The 22,664-nt window shown below is 43.0% G+C and overlaps 1 protein-coding gene across 1 annotated transcript in view; it reads left to right on the top strand.

Annotated features, from left to right (window-relative positions):
- Positions 1 to 22,664, top strand: part of LOC122548764 (cadherin-7-like) — a 138,462-nt gene that overhangs the window by 83,066 nt on the left and 32,732 nt on the right. The window contains exons 6-8 of the mRNA XM_043687532.1: positions 7,043 to 7,230; positions 13,434 to 13,687; positions 20,456 to 20,586. Of these exons, the coding sequence (XP_043543467.1) occupies positions 7,043 to 7,230; positions 13,434 to 13,687; positions 20,456 to 20,586 (573 nt within the window). The remainder of the gene's footprint in view (positions 1 to 7,042; positions 7,231 to 13,433; positions 13,688 to 20,455; positions 20,587 to 22,664) is intronic.

Raw genomic sequence — 22,664 nt, forward strand, 5'->3', positions numbered from 1 at the left:
TCCAACAGTGGCCTAACCAATGTCCTGTACAGCTGCAACATGACCTCCCAACTCCTGTACTCAATACTCTGACCAATAAAGGAAAGCATACCAAACGCCTTCTTCACTATCCTATCGACCTGCAACTCCACTTTCAAGGAGCTATGAACCTGCACTCCAAGGTCTCTTTGTTCAGCAACACTCCCTAGGACCTTACCATTAAGTGTATAAGTCCTGCTAAGATTTGCTTTCCCAAAATGCAGCACCTCGCATTTATCTGAATTAAACTCCATCTGCCACTTCTCAGCCCATTGGCCCATCTGGTCAAAATCCTGTTGTAATCAGAGATAACTCTCTTTGCTGTCCACTACACCTCCAATTTTGGTGTCATCTGCAAACTTACTAACTGTAACACTTATGCTCGCATCCAAATCATTTATGTTAATGACAAAAAGTAGAGGATCCAGCACCGATCCTTATGGCACTCCACTGGTCACAGGCCTCCAGTCTGAAAAACAACCCTCCACCACAACCCTCTGTCTTCTACCTTTAAGCCAGTTCTGTATGATGTCTACAGCCCTTCCTTCATCTATCAACTTGGTCACTTCCTCAAAGAATTCTATTCAGTTGGTAAGGCACGATCTCCCCCACACAAAACCATGTTGCCTATCACTGATAAGCCTATTCTTTTTCAAATATAAATAGACTTTATCCCTCAGTACCTTCACCAGCAACTTTCCCACCTCTGACGTCAGGCTCACTGGTCTGTAGTTACCCGGAATATCCCTATTACCCTTCTTGTACAGGGGGACACATGAGCAACCCTCCAGTCCTCCGGCATCTCACCTGTGTTTAAGGATGCCACAAAGACATCTGTCAGGGTCCCAGCTATTTCCTCTCTCGCCTCCCTCAGCAACCTGGGATAGATCCCATCCGGTCCTGGGGATTTGTCCACTTTAATAACCTTTAGCCTACCCAACATATCTTCCCTACTTATGTCAACTTGATCCAGACTAATCAAACTTCAAACTCTAATCTCAACATTCATCATGTCCCGCTCCTCAGTGAACACTGATGCAAAGTAATCATTGAGAATCTCACCCATTTTCTCAGTTACAACACACAACCCTTCCTTCCTTATCCTGTAGAGGACCAACCCTTTCTGTAGTTACCCTCTTGCTTCTTGTATATGAATAAAATGTTTTGGGATTCTCCTTAATTCTGCTTGCTAAGTTATTTCATGACCCCTTTTAGCTCGCTTGATTCCTCGTTTAAGACTTGTCCTTCTCTTCCGATATTGTTTCAGGGCCCATGCTGGTCTTAGCTGCCTCGACCTTATGCATGCTTCCCTTTTCCTCTTGGCTTGTCGTACAATTTCTCCTTTCATCCAAGGTTCATGAATCTTGCCTTTTCTATCTCTTGTTTTCTCTTGCCTATCCTGCACTATCTTCTACCTATCTTTGAAAGCCTCCCACATCTCAAATGTTGACTTCCCTACAAATAACTGTGTCCAATCCACATTTCCCAGCTCCTGCCGAATTTTTATATAATTGGCCTTGGCCCAGTTTAATACTCTTCCCTTAGGACTACTCTCAGCTTTGTCTACAAGTGTTCTAAAACTTACAGAATTGTGGTCACTATTCCCAAAGAAATTCCCCACTGCAACTTCTACCACGTAGCCTGGCTCATTCTCCAACCCCAGATCCAATATGGCTCCTTCCTTCGTCGGAGTATTGATGTACTGCTCTAGAAAACTCTCCTGGATGCTCCTTACAAATTCTGCCCCATCCAGACCTCTGAAACTAAATGTATCCCAATTAATGTTCGGAAAATTAAAATCTCCCATCACCACCACCCTGTCGCCTCTTCCCATAATCTGTTTACCTTTTTGTTCTTCTATCCCAAGCTCGCTGTTGGGAGGCCTGTAATACAGACACAATAGTGTAACTGCACCCTTTTTATTTCTCAGCTCTACCCATAATACCTCACTGCTCAAGCCCTCCATAGTGTCCTCTTTTGGCACAGCCGTGATATTATCCCTGACCAGCAATGCAACTCCTCCTCTTCTTTTACTTCCCTCCCTGTCCTATCTGAAGCATCTATAGTCTGGAATATTTAGTTGCCAATCATGCCCTTCCTTCAACCAAGTCTCTGTGATCACAATAACGTCATACTCCCAGGCCTCTGTCATACCCGACTCAATGCACTTCAGGTTGCCAGTTCTTTTACATTCAATTGCTCTCTGCCTACTCTTCCCCTTGGCAATGCTAACTTCACGATCCTTATCGTCTCTAGTTTCCACCTCAGTGTCTACTAGTCTTCTCTCCTGGCTCCCAGCCCCCTGCCACATTAGTTTAAAATCTCCCAACAGCAGTAGCAAAAATTCTCCCAAAGACAATAGTTCCAGTCTGTTTCAGGTGTAGATCATCCAATTTGTAATAGTCCCACCTTCCCCAGAACTGGTCCCAATGTCCCACAAATTTGAACCACTCCCTCCTACACCATCCCTCAAGCCACGTGCTCATCCTGCCTATTGTTTCATTTCTACCTTGGCCAGTATGTTGCACTGGTAGCAATCCTGAGATCACTACCACCTTGGCAACCTCCTGGTCTCCAACGTCACCTCCGCTCTGTCTCCCACTGCTCCTGGACAGGAAAAAGGCCATGGGCTTCAAAGGTAAGTATTTATACTAAGTCCTTACCTTCCCGGCAACCTCCTGGTCTCCAACATCACCTCTGCTCTGTCTCCCACTGCTCCTGGACAGGAAGAAAAGTTATGGATCTCATCATCATTGTGGACCTCATCATTGAATCATTCCAACCTTATCAATATCTCTGACTGCAAAAGGTCCCACTCAGAACTAGTACTTTTAGGATTTTGCGAAGTTGTAATTCTGATCTACACTCCCCCTAATTTCTACAGCCACTGAGTGGATCTCCAAAGTCTGTTACTGGTTGGAGAAATTGGAAGTGCCTGAAATTAACAGGGTAATCAATACTCATGGATCTTCAGAATGGACACACTGATATCTTTGGTGCAATGCCAAAGATTCCTCCTCAGAAATATACAAATCAATTTTGCTTTAGACGTTATCTGCTGACTGGAGAATCCCAGTTGCAGGTTGTTATTTTATGCTGAGCCCCCAGGTATCATTGCATATCTATCTGCTGGAACATCTCTCTGCTGAACTTAAAACGGTCATTTCTGCTCATGGCTCACGCCACAATTTATTACCTCATCTGAATAACTCGACAAAACACTGATCAGATTCACTGGATTTCTGAGCAATTGAAATGAGTATCAAGCATGAATCTTTGCTCACTGCAGACCAAAGCAGATTGAAGAATTATCTCACCATCTCGCTGGAGCTAATCATATAAATAAATTGTCTAATATCTTAATAGAGCAGCCAATTGATAGAGCACCCTGTAAAAGTAATGGCTCAAAAATAGGATACTGTTGGCTGAAGCAAGGAATGGATAGGGAGAAAGAAAATGGTGTTCAGGAAAAGTATAAGTATTAAATGGGCTGAGGATTGTCTCCACTGTGATTGGCACCGGTGAGCAAATGGGCTGTTGGTACTCCCTTGTCACACATGAAGAATTGCCATTTTTTTTCTGAGAGTCTGAAAGTGCTGCAGACAGCTGTGAGGTGTTTGGATTTTCAGCTCTACTCCTGAGATTGAAGAGGAAGCTGGGTAAAGCTGTTTTGTTCTCTCTTGGCCTCACGGTTTGGGAATCCGGGAAATAGTGAATTCTGGGAACTTCATGGAGAAGGTCATTCCAACCTGTTTAGGGCAGCATGGTGGCTCAGTAGTTAGCACCGCTGCCTCACAGCACCAGAGAGCTGGATTCATTTCCAGTGTCGAGTGACTGTCTGTGTGGAGTTTCTCCCCATGTCTGCGTGGGTTTCATCTGGGTGCTCCGGTTTCCTCCCACAGTCCAAAGATGTGCAGGTTAGGTGGATTAGCCATACTAAATTGCCCCATAATGTTCAGGAATATGCTGGCTGGGTGGATTAACAATGGCTGTAAATGTGTTGCTGGAACAGCGCAGCAGGTCAGGCAGCATCCAGGGAACAGGAGAATCGACGTTTCGGGCATAAGCCCTTCTTCAGGAATGGATTAACAATGGGAAATGCAGGGTTACAGGGCTAGGATAAGGGTTTGGGTCTGGGTGGGATGATCTTCAGGGGTTTGGTGTGGATTCAATGGGCTGAATGGCCTGCTTCCACATTGCAGGGATTCCAAGATTCATCCCAAAATTAAACATGAGCCGATGGAATGGTAAGATTGAAGCATGAATTGAGACTGGACTGTTTGGGAGTATATTCACTGGAGTTTCGAAGGTTTGATTTCACGGGAAACTATAAAATTTGTGGATCTGAGGGAAGGACATATGCTCGCCTTGCCTGCTTTGGCTGTGAATTCAGGCCCAGAGTAATGTGCTTGATACTTGACTCTCCTCTGGGCTATGGACATGAGCTGAAAACTACTGGCTTAGCCCATCATGTTCACTTCCAACAAAGAAAATAATTCACCAGGACCATCACACATTGCCAACAACAACCCTGAGGATGACAGACTCACCAGCGTTGGCTCATGGTAACTCTTCAAAGTGTGTTCAATTTCTCCCTGGTGAAAATCTCTTTCAACCTCTTCCATCAGGCAGGAGTTATAAAACTTAATAGTTTTTTCAGAACAGGTTCTTCCCCACTGTTATTAGACTTCTGAGTGGACCTCTCAATTTTTTAATTTAATGCTGATCTTGCTCTTTGTGCACCTTCTCTGCAGACATAGCATTGTATTTCTCACTTTGTTCTGTCACACTAATGCACTTTGTATGGTATGATCTGCTTGTACTGCACAGGAAACAAAACTTTTCACTGTACAGAGGTACGTGTGACAATAATAAGTTAAATCAAATCAAATCTCAGCGGTATGCAGAGCATTGATTGGCACAGGTTCAAACGATTCTTGTATCAAACATTGTTTTACTTACTAGAGAACTGACTAGCACTCAGCAGCAGCAACAAGATGGTTCAGTATTGTTTGTTCAAATTTTTTTTTTGTGATTTTACCACGAAGGACAAGGGCTGTGTGAGGAACAGCACCACATGCAATTTCCACCAAGCAACACACAGTCCTGGCTTCAAACTATACCTCTGTTCCTTCACTGCCCCTGAATCAAAGTCTGGGAAGGCCCTTCCAAACAGGACCCTGCGCCATCTGAACAAGAAGACTGCTCATCTCTGCCTCTTCAAGGGCTGTGAGGGAATAGCCATGAATGTTGGCCTGCACAGTGACACTCACATCTCTGATCAAAAAAGCAGGACAGTCCTCATTAAATGAATGGGCACCGTAAACAAAAATAGACCTTTTTTTATCTCTCTGGGTTACCATTCTTTGACGCAAAGAATATAAATGAAATAGTTATTTTTAAGTGCCCCGGTGCATGCAAGATTTTGTCGTCAGTGTGATACAGTTATGTTTTGCTGAGCTAATTTAACCAGCATGATTCCGAATCAATTGTGTGTGCAATTTCCTAATTGTAACCACAGCAGAAGCTCTTCCCTCGTCAATGCCAGTCTGTGGTTCTGCATCTGTCTTGAAACTAGTAACTGTTTGCTCTGCCCTATTCCATAACTAGCCGTAAAAAGCACTCTCAATGTACAACTTGACTACCTTCTTCTTACTGTCTAATTATTATTTGTTAAGGGGCAGCACTGCTACCTCACAGCACCAGGGACCTGGGTTCAATTCCAGCCTCGGGTGATTGCCTGTGTGGAGTATGCACATTCTCCCTGTGTCTGCGGGGGTTTCCTCCCACAGTCCAAAGATGTTCAGGTTAGGTGAATTGGCCATGCTAAATTGCCCATAGTGTCTAAGGATGTGCAAGCTTGGTGGGTTAGCTATGGGAAATGCAGGGTCACAGGGATAGGGTAGGATAGTGTGTCTGGGTGGGATGCTCTTCAGAGGGTTGGTGTGGACTTTATGGGCTGAATGGCCTGCTCCCACACTGTGGGGATTCTATGAAGCCAAATAAATTTAGACTGGTCATGTCTGCTGAGGCTTTAATGTGGGGGGAGGGGTGCGTGTTATTTTATCCTGGTTTTGTTTAGACAGAGATTTGGGGGCAGGAAGCAAGCAATTTATGAGAAGATTAACAACTTGTGAAGCCCTGGGTGTTTTGTTTTTAAAGTTGTAACAATAGAAGCAGCCAGAATGGGTGTGGTCAAGTTCGCACCCACAGAACCAGGATTTTTAGCTTTAACTTGCAGCAGATGTTTGCTGGGATCTCAGCAGGGTTGGAAGGCAGTGACTCTCTCCCAGATGCTACACTCTCACTCTCACTCTCGCTGAATTGTCTTTTGATGCACTTTCCTCCTGGATTGAAGAACTGCATGTGAGACAATTTAATTTCTGAATTTGCCATTTGCTGAGGGTGTGTTTATGGCATGTTACAATACTGGAACAGTTAATTAGTAATAGTTACTGTATCTCTTATTCTGTTATGTTTTCCAATAGTGTTAAGTTGTTCCACGCTCCCCTTCCTCTTGTTGTATTTTGACTATAGTGTTTGAATAAATTGTATTTTGCTTCATATCGAGTAGTTTGACCAATTGAGTTGCATCTGGAACACAACACCTCATATTTACCCATGAAATAAGAAAAGGTTAGGGTCCATATTACCTTCTGAATATCTTGAAGAGTCTGGTCTGGTCCACACAATGGGGAAATGGCCTACGATCTCATAGAGTCATAGAGTCATAGAGATGTACAGCATGGAAACAGACCCTGGAGGTCCAACCAGTCCATGCCGACCAGATATCCCAACCCAATCTAGACCCACCTGCCAGCACCCGGCCCATATCCCTCCAAACCCTTCCTATTCATATACCCTTCCAAATGCCTCTTAAATGCTGCAGTTGTACCAGCCTCCACCACATCCTCTGGCAGCTCATTCCATACACGTACCACTCTCTATGTAGTAGGGTGTACTGCTAACTATTGATCACCGGGACTGATCAAATCACTCCTATATCAACCACCTCTTGTTTCAGAGCTGTATCACTTCTCTGTTCTGGAGTCAGGCAGTATTGGATCCACCGTCGGGAGGATCATGGCGACAGACGTCGATATTGGACAAAATGCAGAAATGGACTACGTGGTTGAAGCTGGCGACAGTTCAGATTCATTTGTTGTATTTACCGACAGGAAGACCCAGGAAGGTGTCATCAAGTTAAAGAAGGTCAGATATAACAGGAATATCCTGAGATTGTCTTTGATCCATCCTCTCTTTTGTCGCTAATAATTTAGCTTCTCTTTTTAGCCAAAAATAACAAATGTGTGCTGCTTCATGGAGGGAGCAGGTGACATGGTGATAATATTGCTACACTGACAGACTAGTTTGCTGACGTCATGAGCTCAAATCCTGCTATCAGATGGGGCAACTCAAATTTGTTTGATTCATTGATAATAACTAAATAAATATTTCAGACAAATAAGCTCTAGTGTCAGAAATAGTGATCATCAAACCACTACTGATTGCTACAAGAACCCATTTAGTTCATCAATGTCCATTAAGGAAGGAAATCTGCCATCCTTATCTGGACTGGCCAACATATGACTCCAGACCACAGCAATGTGATTAACTCTAAAATGGCACTGCAAGCCATTCACCAAAGGGTAGTTAGGAATGCTGTTAGTGGAGATTTACTCTACTTTGCCAGAGGAAGGGAATATGGAGTCCATGTATAACACAGGGTGATGTTCAGATAATTATGACAAATAAAACAAGTCAGCCAGGAAGTATGAATGTGTTTATAGTCAGGTTAAGGCACAAGGGTGGTGCTGGAAAAGCACAGCAGGTCAGGCAGCATCCTAGGATCAGGAAAATCGATGTTTCAGGCAAAAGCCCTTCATCAGGAATTGATTCCTGATGAAGGGCGTTTTGCCCGAAACATCGATTTTCCTGCCACTCAGGTGCTGCCTGACCTGCTGTGCTCTTCCAGCACCACTCTAATCTAGACTCTGATCTCCAGCATCTGCAGTCCTCGCTTTCACCTTAAGGCACAAGGGAGCATGGGTGGCATGTACTTTAATGCAAGGAGTATTGTGAGTAAGGCAGATGAATGTATGAGTAACATATGGGGAGAAGACATCATTGCTAACATAGAGACATGACTGAGCGAGGGACAGGTCTGGTAGCTCAGTATTTTGGGGCACAGAGATATATAAAAGGGATGTGCTGGACTGTTGATCAAGGAACCAATTACTGCAATAAAGAAGGACGATAGCTTAAAAATTCCTCAACTGAGACCATATGTGTAGGTTATAAAAATAAAAGTGGGGGGGCGGGGGGAGATATCACCTTGCTGGAGGGGTACTTAGGACTCCCAAACAGTCAGGGAGAGATAGAAACAGCTGGATCATAATTTGAGGGAACAAGTCTGGGTTTGTATTCAAGTGTCCATATTTCAGATTGTGGGGGGTGGCGAGTATTTTGCTGATAGTGATCATAACTCAGTCACATTTAAGATGGTAATGGATAGGCACCAAGACAAATTAGAAATAGATGTTCTGAAGTAAGGAAAGACTGATTTCAATATGATGAGACAGGATCTGGCCAAAACAGACTGGGAGCAGCAACTTGCAGGAAAAAACTATTTCATGGGACAAAGTTAAAAATCGCACAACATCAGGTTATAGTGCAACAGGTCTATTTGGAAGTACTAGCTTTCAGAGCACTGCTCCTTCATCAGGTAACTAGTGGAGCAGGATCATAAGATGCAGAATTTATAGCAAAAGACCACAGTGTCATGTAATTAAAATGATATACTGAACAAACCTAGATTGCTGTTAAGTCTTCCACCTTTTAGGATGGGTTGCAGGTTTCGGTTCATTAATATGTAAATCCCAGAACTTCTTTTAAGTCACATTCTCGAGATAATGTTTTAACCCAAAAAAAGGTGACATCCCAGTTCAGACAGTGTATTAAAGCTGTGAGGTTAGAGTCTGCCTGCTTCCCAATCTTGAGTCCGGATTGGTTCTATTTCCGAAGTACTTCATGGGAATCATTCAAAACGGTAAGAGTGAGAGGGCAGGACCAACACATTCCCTTAAAGGTGAAGGATGGACCAAAATGTCCATAAACCCTGACGATCAAGGAATGGACAGGATTGGCCAAGGATAAAGAGGGAATTGTATGGTAGATCTCAAGGGCTCGGAACAGCAGAAACTCCAGAGTCAATTATAAAGTACAGGGAAAATGATAAAGATGTGTGAAAATCACGAACATAAAATAAAGGAAAGGCCAAGGACATTTTATATGTACATTAGAGGGAAGAGGATAACTGGGAATATAATGCGGCCAATTAGGGACCAAAGTGTAGGTGGAGTCAGAGAACATGGCTGAGGTTTAAGTGAGTGCTTTCCATCTGTATTAATTATTTAGACGTAGGTGTAGAAATCAAGGAGGGAGATTGTGACATACTTGAAAAAAATTAGCATTAAGTGAGAGGAGATATGAGTGGCTTTAGCAGGCTTGAAAGTGTCTGAGTCCCCAGGCCCAGATAAAATGTATCCAAGGCTGCTGTGGGAGGCAAGGAAGGAGATTACAGAGGCCTGTGATGTTAACTTACAAATCCTCTCTGGGCACAGAAGGCTGAGGGAGAACTGGAGGTTAGCTAATGTGGTAGAATTGCTGAATGTAGGTGGTAGGGATAAGCCAGAAAACTACTGGCTGGTGATTCCAACGTCAGTGGTAGGGAAGCTTTTGGAAAAATATTCTGAGGAACAGAATTAATCTCCACTTAGAAAGGCAAAGATTAATGAAGGTAAGTCAGCATAGCTTTATAAGGGGGAGATTTTGTTTTCTAGGGTTGGTTAAGTTTTCCGAGGAGATGAGAGTAAAGCAGTAAGTGTTGTCAACATGGATCTCATAAGGCCTCTGATTATCTCTCACATTAGAGACCAATTGAGAGCCCATGGGATCCAGGCTATTTGGCAAACTGAATCCAAAATTGATTTTAATAACAGAAGGCAGAAGGTGATGGCCAAAAGATATTTTTGTGACTGGAAGCCTGTGTCCAGCAGCATATCACAAGCTTTGTTGTTGGGCCCCTTGTTATTTATAGTGTAAGTTAACTATTTAGATATGACCATAATTTGGTTATGTTTAGTTTAGCGATGGAAAGGGATAGGTACATGCCACAGTTACAGATGGGGGAAGGGCAATTATAATGCGCTTAGGTGAGCCTTAGGAGGCATAGAATGGGGCACCAAAATGCAAGGGATGGGGACAGTCGACATGTGAAGCTGGTTGAAGGAGCAGATATTGCACGTCTCTTAGGTATGTCCCCGTCAGGCAAGGAGGAAGTGATAAGATAAGGGAATCGTGGTTTACTATAAGAAATTGTATCTCTTGTTAGGTGGAAGAGGGAGGCTTATGTGACGTTGAGACGTGATGTTTCAAATGAGGTAATGGAGAGTTATAGATTAGCTAGGAAGGATTAAAGGGAGAGTTAAGAAGAGCAAAGAGAGGACATAAGCAGTCTTTAGCAGTTAGAATAAAGGAGAACCCTAAAGCTTTCTAAAGGCATGTGAGAAATAAAAGGATGACTGGGTAGGAATAGGCAAAAATGAGGACTGCAGATGCTGGAAACCAGGAGTTTAGATTAGAGTGGTGCTGGAAAAGCACAGCAGGTCAGGCAGCATCCGAGGAATAGGAAAATCGATGTTTCAGACAAAAGCCCTTCATCAGGAATAGAGGCAGGGTGCCTGCAGAGTGGAGCCTCCACCCTGGATGTTCCCTGCCTCTATTCCTGATGAAGGGCTTTTGCCTGAAACATCGATTTTCCTGCTCCTCAGATGCTGCCTGACCTGCTGTGCTTTTCCAGCACCGCTCTAATCTAAACTAGGGTAGGAATAGGGCTAGTTAAACCTATGGACCCTGTGGAGATCGGAAAGGTGCTAAACGAATATTTCTCATTTGTTTTCACTCAGGTAAAGGAGAATATGGCAGAGGATAAGACTGAGATATGGGTATTAGACTTGAAAGGATTAAGGTTAGTAAGGAGGAGGTGTTATCAATTCTAGAACGTGTGAAAGTAGTCCCTTGGGCCAGATGGGATTATCCGAGGATTGTCTGGGAAATTAGGGATAAAATGGCAGAGCCTATGGTCTTGATCTTCGAGTCATCATTGTCTATAGGTTTAGTACCAGAGGTCTGGAGGATTGCAAATGTTGTGTCCTTGTTCAAGACGGGCAATAGAGATGACCCAGGTAATTATAGACCAGTGAGCCTTAAGTCTGTTGTCAGAAAATCTCTGGAAAGGATTATAAGAGATAAGATTTATAATCATCTAGCAAGCAACAATTTGATTTCAGATAGTCAATATGGCTTCATCAAGCACAGGTCATGTGTCACAAATCTCATTGAGTTTTTTGAGAAAGTGACCAAGCATGTAGATGAGGGTAGGGCAGTTGATGTGGTATACATGGACTTCAGTAAAGTTTTTGATAAGGTTCCATATGGTAGGCTGTTGGAGAAAATGCAGAGGCATGGGATTGAGGGTGATTTAGCAGTTTGGATTAGAAACTGGCTCTCTGTAAGAAGGCAACGAGTGGTGGTTGATAGAAAATATTCCGCCTGGAGTCTGGTTACTCGTGGTGTGCCACAAGGATCATTTTTGGGACCACTGCTGTTTGTCATTTTTATAAATAACTTGGACGCAGGCATAGGTAGATGGGTTAGTAAATTTTCAGATGACACTAAAGTTGGTGGAGTAGTGGACAGTGTGGAAGAATGTTGCAGGTTGCAGGGGGACTTGGATAAACTGCAGAATTGGATTGAGAGGTGGAAAATGGAGTTCAATGCAGAGGTGATTCACTTTGGGAAGAATAACAGAAGGCAGAATACTGGGTCAATGGAAAAATTCTTGGTAGTGTGGGTGTGTGGAGGGATTTTAGAGTCAATGTACATAGATCCCCGAAAGTTGCCACCCAGGTTGTTAGTGCTGTTAAGAAGGCATACGGTATGTTAGGTTTCATTAATAAAAGGATTGAGTTCCAGAGCCGTGATTTCATACTGCGACTGTACAAAACCCTAGTGCGGCCTCACTTGGAATATTCTGTGCAGTTCTGATTGCTCCATTACAGGAAGGATGTGGAAGCATTGGAAAAGAAGACATTTACCAGGATGTTGCCTGGTCTGGAGCGAAGGTCATATGAGGAAAGGCTGAGAGACTTGGATCTGTTCTCATTGGAGAGAAGAATGCTAAGAGGGGATTTAATTGAGACATCAGAGGATGAGATAGGGTGGACAGTGAGTCTTTTTCCTCGGATGATGACGTCAGCTTGTACGAGGGGGCATAGCTGCAAATTGAGGGGTGATAGATTTAAGACAGATGTCAGAGGCAGGTTCTTCACTTAGAGAGTGGTAAGGGCATGGAATGGATTCTGCATTAGTGGTGCTGGAAGAGCACAGCAGTTCAGGCAGCATCCAAGGAGCTTCGAAATCGACGTTTCGGGCAAAAGCCCTTTATCAGGAATAAATATACTTTAATCAAGTTGCCCCTTACTCTTCTCAATTCCAGTGGACATCGCTTTGCCAGGATTCTAGGCCCACACCATGAGGAACAAGGGACTTTGGAGCAGAACTGGACCATTCAGTCCTTGAACCCTCTCTGCCATTTGCTAAATTGTCCACCTCAACCCCATTCTCCCACACCATTCCTTGGTACTTCCTAACATCTAGAAATCTATCAATCTCTTTTCTTCAGCACACCCAGTGACTGTGCCTCTGGGGCACAAAACTCCAAAGATTCAGCACTTTCTGAGTGAAGGAATTCCTCCTGATCTCATAAATCGTTCTCTTCTTATTCTGAGACTCATGATGCAGAGGTGCCGATGTCGTCCTGGGGTGGATAAATACAAAAATCACCTGCCAACAGATTATAATCCAACAGGTTTATTTGAAATCACAAGCTTTCGGAGTTCGTGATTTCAAATAAACCTATTGGACTATAAGCTGGTGTTGTGTGATTTTTGCCTTTATTCTGAGAGTGGGTCCCCTGGTTCTAGATCCTCTTAATGGGCCGGGGAATCATCCTGTCCACAATTAACTTGACGAATCCCCTCAGAGTTTAGTGTGTATTAACGAATTCGGCCATGATTGCTTCCCAAAACAGCCTAGCAAGCCACCTCATTTGTACCACACACCAGGTACCTCGTGATGATTAATAGAGGCCATGCTTACCAGTGAAGCCCATATTCCGAGTACTAATTAAAAATAAAGGGCAAAACTCGTTAGAAGTCTACATATAAGGCGACTGATTAATCAGGTCGGTGGCAAGTGATATGTCTTGGAGTGTGTGATTGATCAATAAACAAATGCTTTTGGAGCCAATGATGAATAATAGAGGGCAGATGCGTGTGTGTGCTTTGCTACAGCCATTGGACTATGAGAGCAAGGGGAGATTTAACACCAGAGTGGCAGCAATCAACAAACACATTGATCCCCGATTCCTCAACCTCGGACCATTTAAAGATATCACAAATGTCAAAATCAATGTGCTGGACGTCGATGAGCCGCCGGTCTCTGTGTCTCCTGAATACATTTTCAAGATTGAAGAAAACAGAGAGGCTGGTGCCTTTGTTGGGGTGGTGACAGCAAGGGACCCAGATGCAGCGAACAACTCAATCAGGTAGGTGATGCTTCAACTGAAGAGTCGATTGCCAATTCTGTGGAACGGTGTGGAAACTCCCAATCCGTCCCTGTGTGGATTGCAATTCCATTCTCAAAACTGAGAGAAAATTGCAAATGTTAAGCTATGCCACTTTAAACAATATAAAACATTCAAGTCGGTTTGTGAGAACCGCTGAATGGTTAAAGTGGGGACCATTATTAGCTTTTAGGCGTTACGTTTAATGGGGTTTCCAACATTTTCTCTAAGAAAATGATTGACTTCCAAGTGTCTCATTGCTTATTCATGACTGACATGATTGCGCTGATATTTCTTCTCATATTTCATCTCTTCTGGCATTGTCTGCTGTTTCTGTAAGTGGACTCAGGTGCAATGTGTCAAACCTATCTCTTCAAGTCAATAGAATTCTGGTGTCAATATTACAACAAACAAGACAGCAATATTAGGAGACGCACCAGACTTCTGTTGAGAACTGTGAACCAAGTGAGAGCGACACCATTTTCATCTGTCCCTTAATATTGAAGTGTGTACTGATAGCAAAGACAAAACTAACTGTGAAACACCATGCTAGACTCATTAAGTAAGATGTGGGTGTGATGGAGAGGAAGCCATGACCAAGAATAAAGAGAATTTGGCCTGGACTTTGCAGTGTTTGCAGAACTGTTACCGTTCACCTTTTTTTAACGCCTGTGAAATTGATGTCAATTTCTGGAATCCACAGGTAAACACAGTAATCCAGAAATTGTTACCATTGACTCTGCTTCTCCATAGAGTTAGCAATCACACAACACCAGGTTATAGTCCAACAGGTTTAATTGGAAGCACTAACTTTCAGAGCGGTGCAGTGCACTGTTCAGGTACAGAGGCGGCTGAGGTTAAAGATTTTTCCATTTCAGCAGTATCTAATATGGTCACTGGAAGGCAGTCACTTTTTGAACCACTATTGGATTGTAAATAGGATGAGGGTTGTCAATTAGCCTTGCTCGATGTCAGTCTGAATTTTGAAGGCCATCCTTTCCAGATCTCTGACTCAGACATACCATGAAACAGAGACAAAACGTGTGGTGCTGGAAAAGCACAGCAGGTCAGGCAGCATCTAAGGAGCAGGGGAGTTGATGTTTCGGGCATAAGCCCTTCATTAGGAAGGGCCTATGCCCGAAACGTCAACTCTCCTGCTCCTCAGATGCTGCCTGACCTGCTGTGCTTTTCCGTCACCACACTTTTCAACTCTGATCTTTAGCATCTGCAGTCCTCACTTTCTCCCTACCATGAAACAGTTGCACTTTTCCTCCCTCCTCATATTCGCAAAGATATTAGTGAAACCATCGGTTATAAAATCTCATCAAGGGATTTACAATTGTTAAAACGTGGAACAGTAAAGGACAGAAAAAAACCCTTTGGCCCACCAAGTCTGTGCTGACCATTCTAATCTCAGCCTGTCTACCTGCGTATATTTATTAGGGAGTGACCTTCAACACTTAACTAAAGGTTACATCCTCATTGATTGCCTCAATGGCTGCTCACACTCTGATCATTTGGTTCCTTTTTCCTGGCCATGTGCTCCCCTGTATTATGGAAACCACACTCCAGCTTTCCCAGGGTAATTTCCTGGCCTCCTATCACAATGAACTTCACCAATATCAACCCACACTCTTAGCTTCACTAAAGGGGAGTGGATGGCCCTGTGATACTAACGTTAGTAATCCAGAGACCCAAATAATTTTCTGGAGACCGTGACAGAACTGTCCTCTGGGCAATTAGAGATGGTCAATAAATGTTTGCCTAGCCACCAATGAATGAATCATCTGAGACTCACAGGATTTCTCTGAGTATGAGCTCCAACATTTACCTGCACCAATGAGCTCCAAGGACTTCCCCTAGCTTCTAACTGCACAGAATGGGTCACTGAATTCGAAATGCACATTCAGTTTTTTTCTCCATTGATGCTGTCAGACCTGCTGAGTTTCTCCATTTCTGTTTTTGTATGGTTTGAATCTAGTAGAAAGATTAGGCAGGCAATGAATGCCTAGTTGAGGAGTCCATAGAATGTTTTTGGGATAGTTTCTTAGAACAGCATTTGCTGAAACCACTCAGAGAACATGCTATTAGTGGGTGGCACGGTGGCACAGTGGTTAGCACTGCTGCCTCAGAGCGCCTGAGACCTGGGTTCAATTCCTGCCTCAGGCAACTGACTGTGTGGAGTTTGCACGTTCTCTGGGTGCTCCAGTTTCCTCCCACAGTCCAAAAATGTGCAGGTTAGGTGAATTGGCCATGCTAAATTGCCTGTAGTGTTAGGTTAGGGGTATGGGTGGGTTGCGGGTCGGTGTGGACTTGTTGGGCTGAAGGGCCTGTTTCCACACTGTAATATAATCTAATCTAAACATGATTTTTTGTAATATAAAAGAAATAATTAATATCCTCTGAGTGAAGGCACCTTTAGATAGCAGTGATCATAATATAGTTGAATTTCACATTCAGTTTGTGAAATAGAAGAGTGGTCCAAGAGTAGGATTTTAAAACTTAAATGAGGGCAATTATGAGGGTATGCTTAGAGTGAGCTAAAGTAAATTGATTTGGAGTTGCTGGTGTTGGACTGAGGTGGACAAAGTTAAAATTCACATAACACCAGGTTAGAGTCCAACAGTTTTATTTGGAAGCTCTCGCTTTCGGAGCGATGGCCCTTCATCGGGTGGTTGTGTGACATTTAACAAAGTAAATTGAAGTAAAGATGGTTAAGAGCTAAGTCAATGGAAGTAGAATTGTGGAGATTTGAGGTAATATTTCAAAATAATTACATTCTAACATGAAAGGAAAGGTCCAAACAGAGGACCTACCAAATGTAGTTAACTAAATGAGATTAAAGATAGTATCAAACTTAAATGAAAATATATAATTGCACAAAGACCGGTGAGTGAGATTATTGGACAGAATAGCAGAGTGGCTAAAAGTTTAATAAGGAGGGAAAAGTTAGATTATAAGAGAAAACTTGCTAGAAGTACTTTTACTGTGGATAAAGAGGCTCTGGTGGTTGTACTGGACTTGGATATCTGGAAGACATTTGAGATGGTACCACTTCAAATAAAGAAAAATGAAAGCTCATGGTGTTGGGGGTAACATATTGGCATGGGTCAAAAATTGGCTAGCTAACAAAAAACAGACAGGAGGCTTTAAGAGGTCATTTACAAGATGTAATGAATAGTGTGGCACAAAGATCATTGCTAGAGCATCAATTCCTTTTTACAACTTATAAAAGTGATTTGGATAAAGAGACCACAGACATTTTCAACAAAATATTTTTCAGTGAGACCCTCTCTCTTTCTCCTAAACCCCATGAATACAAATTCAGTTGACACTATCTCTTCTCTTACGACAGATCTAGGAGAAAGTGAGGACTGCAGATGCTGGAGCTCAGAGTCGAGAGTGTGGTGCTGGAAACGCACGGCAGGTCAGGCAGCATCTGAGGAGCAGGAGAATGGAGATCCAGGCATCCTGATGAAGGCTTTCACCCGAAACTTGATTCTTCTGTTCCTCGAATGCTTCTGACCTGCTGTGCATTTCCTCTTATTAGAAATCCTCTTATGACTCTTGCCTCTTATGAGAAATCTACCAATCTGAATAATTGTGGTGAACCTTTACTGCAATCCCTCCAGAACAAGTAGGAAAACCATAACTGTATACAATACTCCAGGTATGGTGTCACCAAGGCCCTGTGCAGCTGTAGTCCTTGCTCTTGTATTCAAAACCTCTTGCAGTGAAGGCCAAGATGTCAGTCAGCTCCTGGACTGCTTGCTGTACCTGCATACACGCTTCCACTGACTGGTGCACAAGGACACCCAGGTCCCGATGTACGTCAGAATTTCCCAATCCAGCATTATTTAAAAAGTACACTACAATTCTGTTTTTCCAACCAATGTGGAGAATTTCCCAATTGTCCATATTACATTGTCAGAAGTCACACAAGCCACTAGGTTATTGTCCAATGGGTTTATTTGAAATCATAAGCTTTCAGAGTGCTGCCCCTTCGTCAGGTGAATTAACTTCTGACTTTGTCCACCTCAGTCCAATGGCATTTCCACACCATTTTATACGATAGCTTCAATGCATTTGCCCACTCACTCAGCCTGTCTAAATCATTATCTGAAGCCTCTTTATAATGTCCACATGACTCACAACATCACCTATTTTTATGTTATTAACAAACTTGGTAATATTACATTGGTTTCCCTCATCCAAGTAATTGGTCTATTGTTTAAAGAAGACTCATTTTACTGACGGTTTTCATCATGCATTCAGGGACATTTGCAAGAATACAAATGCAAGGGGAAAAAAAATCAGCATTTATACCATTAAGATAATCAGCATTTATACCATTTATACCATTAAGAGAGAAGTGTGCTGATTGGTTGCTGTCTGGTAGAGGCATTGCCATTGATAATCAAAAATTGATAATGCACCCATCAATTCTGATTGACAGTTAACTGCCAAGTATTGTTTTAACCTTTAAACCAGGCAAGTTAACTCTGATTGGCTACAGCATTGCCTTGAGAACTGAACCAGTGAATGGCCGTCAATGGTACTGTAGTAGTGAAATCACTGGCCTAGTAATCCATGAACTCTAAGGGAATTTTGTAGGGGTCCATGGTGGGTGGTGATTTCTGAATTTCATAAAAATTAAAACTGAGGTAAAAGATAATTTATTGGTGGCCATGTAGTCACTTTTGATTGTCATAAAATTCCATTTAATCCGCTGATGTATTTTTAGGAAATAAAATCCCCTATTCTGCATGTGACTCCGGACCCACGGCAATATCTTACCCTCTAGGCAATAAGTGTAGCCTTAGCCAGCAATACTGACATCCTGGAAAGGATTTTGTTTCGAACAAAGACCTCAACCTGCAACAATAAACAGAAGGCGAGAAGATATTACAAATATCACGTGGTATTGCCTGGAAAATGTCTGCCTAATTGTGAGTCCAGTCACATGCACAGCCAGAGCCAATGCTGTCCTCTCTCTTCTCTGAGTTTACAGCTGGGGCAACATTTCAACAATGATAGCAACATTGAAGAAGCATTTCGACAGACACATGAACAGGCTATAGAGTGATATAAACCACTTGCAGGCAAAGTTTAGAATGGTAACATGGTCGGCACAGACATGATGGACTGAAGGGCCTGTTCCTGTTCTATGTTCAATGATGCAGTTCTTCATAAAATGTAGGTGTCTGAGCCGTTGTTCCTCATTGAGACTTGAGTAGGTAACCTGCATCCTGAATCTCCAACCCCATCCTCAGGGTGAGGGACCTCTCCCTTTGTCCTCTCTCTTCCAGCTCTGTGAGCCCAACCTGATTCGTCATGTCATGATGCATCCGAAGAGGAATATGAGCTGGTGCATCCCTGTCTGAGAACAGCACCTCAGTGCAGAAACCTGTAGTCGGCAGAAACATCCTTCACCACCCGCTACACCACTCCCCGAACCTTGAAACTACTTTAGAAAGTACCTTCCACTTGTAGAAACATGGCAACAGTCAGGAAAAACACAACCACAAATTGTTGACCATCCCATTAAATAACATTCACAGGGTCTTTCCTTCCATTTACTCACCTATGATTACAAGAGAGAATTAGCTGAAGCATTGCACTCCATATTGACTCATTCCTGATGAAGGGTTTATGCCCGGAATGTCGATTCTCCTGCTCCTCGGATGCTGCCTGACTTGCTGTGCGTTTCCAGCACCACACTCTCAACTCTAATCTCCAGCATCTGCAGTCCTCCCTTTCTCCTACTCCATAATGACTCTCCGGGTATTACGTCAGCATTGTGGAATCATTGGTCCCAAGGCCTGCTTACTCTGTCTGCTTCCACTGTATGGTGTCCAACCCCTTTCCCAGTATGGAATCTGGTGTGACCCATCCGAAAAGTAGCTGCAAATTTGTCATAGTCCCAAAGGACTAAAGGGCTACTCTCTCATTAGAGAGTAATTAGTTTTAAAAAAAACAAAAGGGCTGTGGATGCTATAAATCAGAAACAAAAACAGAAGTTGCTGGAAAAGCTCAGCACGTCTGTGAAGAGAAATCAAAGTTAACATTTCAGGTCCAGTGATCCTTCCTCAGTGATAAGTTTAACCTGAGGGGGAGAAGGTGGGACCTTCATGGTGTACTCAGTTCATACCTAAAAGTGTGTGTGTACATGGTTGCCGATGACTTTTCCATGAAAATCATACTAATAGTCCCAAAAGAGGAATTACTACTATTTTAGGTTTTACATCTATCGAAGCAGCACGTCATACTCAAAAGTACAGTCCAACCAAGGTTCTACTGACGATAGAACATGTTAAAGGGACTTTGTGCAGCCTCGGGACCACTGGCCCTGTAGATTGCTTGAGAAACCCCTATCTTTTCAGAAAAAAACTTTGAGTGGGTGAGGAATAGGTCACTTAGACAGCATCCTGGATCCTTTAAAACTCGGGTTTTGTGTACTCTTCCAAAAAGTGATGTTTGGGAAATGCTGAGGGAATTCTGCTCAACCCGCCTGAAAATCATAATGTTTCACAGACAGCTAGTGCTGCTAAAGTGTCAAACCCTATGGGAGGAGGCTTGCTGGACTTGAGTGAATCAAACGCTTGTGAGTAAATTAATTTTGTCGGAAATGTCTGGCCAGTTGAGATTACACACAATATCCTTGACACCGGTATTCATACATGACTTTCTAGCGCCAGGTTATAGAGCTGAGAGAGATAAAATCTGAATTCTTCTGTGTAAATCGTGCAGGTACTCCCTTGATCATCACCGTGCCAGATCTTTCAATGTTGATACAAAGAATGGAACCATAACCACATTACAACCCCTTGATCGCGAGGAGATCCCTTGGTACAACTTAACCATCTCAGCATCAGAAGCAAGTAAGTCCCTGATGATGTATTCATCTGAAATTTATCAAATAACATGTATTATTTCTCATTTTCCTTGTAACCTATTCAATACTTTTCATAGTAATCTCTCATGCTCAGGTCTTATATTTGAAACCTATGTTATGTCAATTGATTGCATGGGTTTATTGCCCGAAATGTCGATTTTCCTGCTCCTCGGATGCTGTCTGATCTGCTGTGCTTTTCCAGCACCACACTCTTGACTCTAACCTCCAGCACCTGCAGACTTCATTTTCACCTAGTTCCTTCATTCTAATGGGCATAAACATCAGAGTGTACAGAACCAGTGTGGGCAGGTGGAGTTAAAATAAAGATGAGCCATGATCCTGTGAAAATATGGGGCTGAATGGCCTCCTTTGTTTTGATTTGATTTGATTTGATTTTTTATTGTCACATTTACCTAGGTAGAGTGAAAAGTTTTGTTTTGCAGGCAGATCATACCGTACGATGTGGTTTAGGTATTAGAGTACAGCGAGGAATACAGTGGTACTCCTGCAGACAAGGTGCCCAAAGAGCAAGATCAACATTAAATTTGAGAGGTCCATTCAGAAGTCTAGTAACAGCGGGAAAAGAGCTGTTCTTGAATCTGTTGGTACAAGTCTTTAGGCTTTTGCACCTTCTGCTGAGACTATAGCCGGGATGGGAGGGGTCTTTAATGACATTGGCTGCCTTTCTGAGGCAGTGAGAAGTCTAGGTGGAGTCAGTTTGGATGGGAGGATGGTTTGTGTGATGGACTGGGCTGTGTTCACAACTCTCTGTAGTTTCTTACAGTCCTGGATGGAGCAGTTGCCATACCAAGCCAAGATGTATCCAGATGGAATGCTAGATTTCTCAGTCAAGTATTTATTTCTCTGTTTGTTCGCCCTGCTCGGTTGCCAAGTTACAAGAAGTAAGAGAATTATGCATTTTATACACAAATTTAATTTCTCCAATTTCAATTGTCTTCACAGCTGCTTCTTCTCAAATTGAGTTAATTCTGTCACTGCAATTTATTTTTCACCCCACTATATTTCCTACAAATAAAAGATATAGAGTACGAGAGCAGGGAGGTGATGCTGAACTTGTATAAGACTCCTGATAGACCTCAGCTGGACAGCTGTGGACACCACATATTCCCTACAGTGTGGAAACAGGCCCTTTGGCCCAACAAATCCACACCAACCCTCCGAAGAGTAACCCACCCAGTTCCCATTTCCCTCTGAATGATGCACCGAACACTATGGGCAATTCACCTGAACTGCACATCTTTGGATTGTGAGAGGAAACAAGAGCACCCGGAGGAATCCCACGCAGACACTTGGAGAATGTGCAAACTCCACACAGAGAGTTGCCCGAGGCTGGAATCGAACCTGGGACTCTGGTGCTGTTCCGCCCATGGAAAGATGTGAATTCATGGGAGAAGGAGTAGAAACAATTTAGAATACCAGTTCCAGGAATGATAAGCTTCAGTTATGAGAATAGCTTGAAGATGTGCAGGTTAGGTGAATAGGCCATGCTAAATTGCCCATAATGTTCAGAGATATGTAGGCTAGATGCATTAGTATTAGAGGAATAGGGGAATGGGTCTGGATGGGACACTCTTCGGAGGGCCGGTGTGAATGTGTTCGGCCGATGGGCCTGTTTCCAAACTGTAGGGATTCTATGATTCTATGATTCTATGATCTAAGCTGGGAGTAGTCTCCTTGGAGATAAGAAGGCAAAACAAAGATTTGATAGAAGTTTTCAAATTCATGTATGGACTGAATGGAATAGGTAGGGAGAAGATGTTCCCATTCAACTACAGAGTAAGAACACGAGCACATAGATTTAAAGTGATCTGTAAAAGGAGCAAGGATGATGTGAGAAAATAAATCTTTTCACACAGCAAGTGGTTAAGGTACACAATATACTGCCTGGAAAAATGGTGGAGGCGGGTTTAACTGAGGCATTCAAGATGGGCATTGGATAAAAACAATGTGCAAAGGTTTTGGGACAAAGTAGGAAATTAGCACGAGTTGGAGATGCTCATTTGAAGAGCAGGTGTAGGCACAATGGGCTGAATGGCCTCTTTC

This window comes from Chiloscyllium plagiosum, chromosome 4, assembly GCF_004010195.1.
Source record: "Chiloscyllium plagiosum isolate BGI_BamShark_2017 chromosome 4, ASM401019v2, whole genome shotgun sequence".
In the NCBI taxonomy this organism is placed as follows: domain Eukaryota; kingdom Metazoa; phylum Chordata; class Chondrichthyes; order Orectolobiformes; family Hemiscylliidae; genus Chiloscyllium; species Chiloscyllium plagiosum.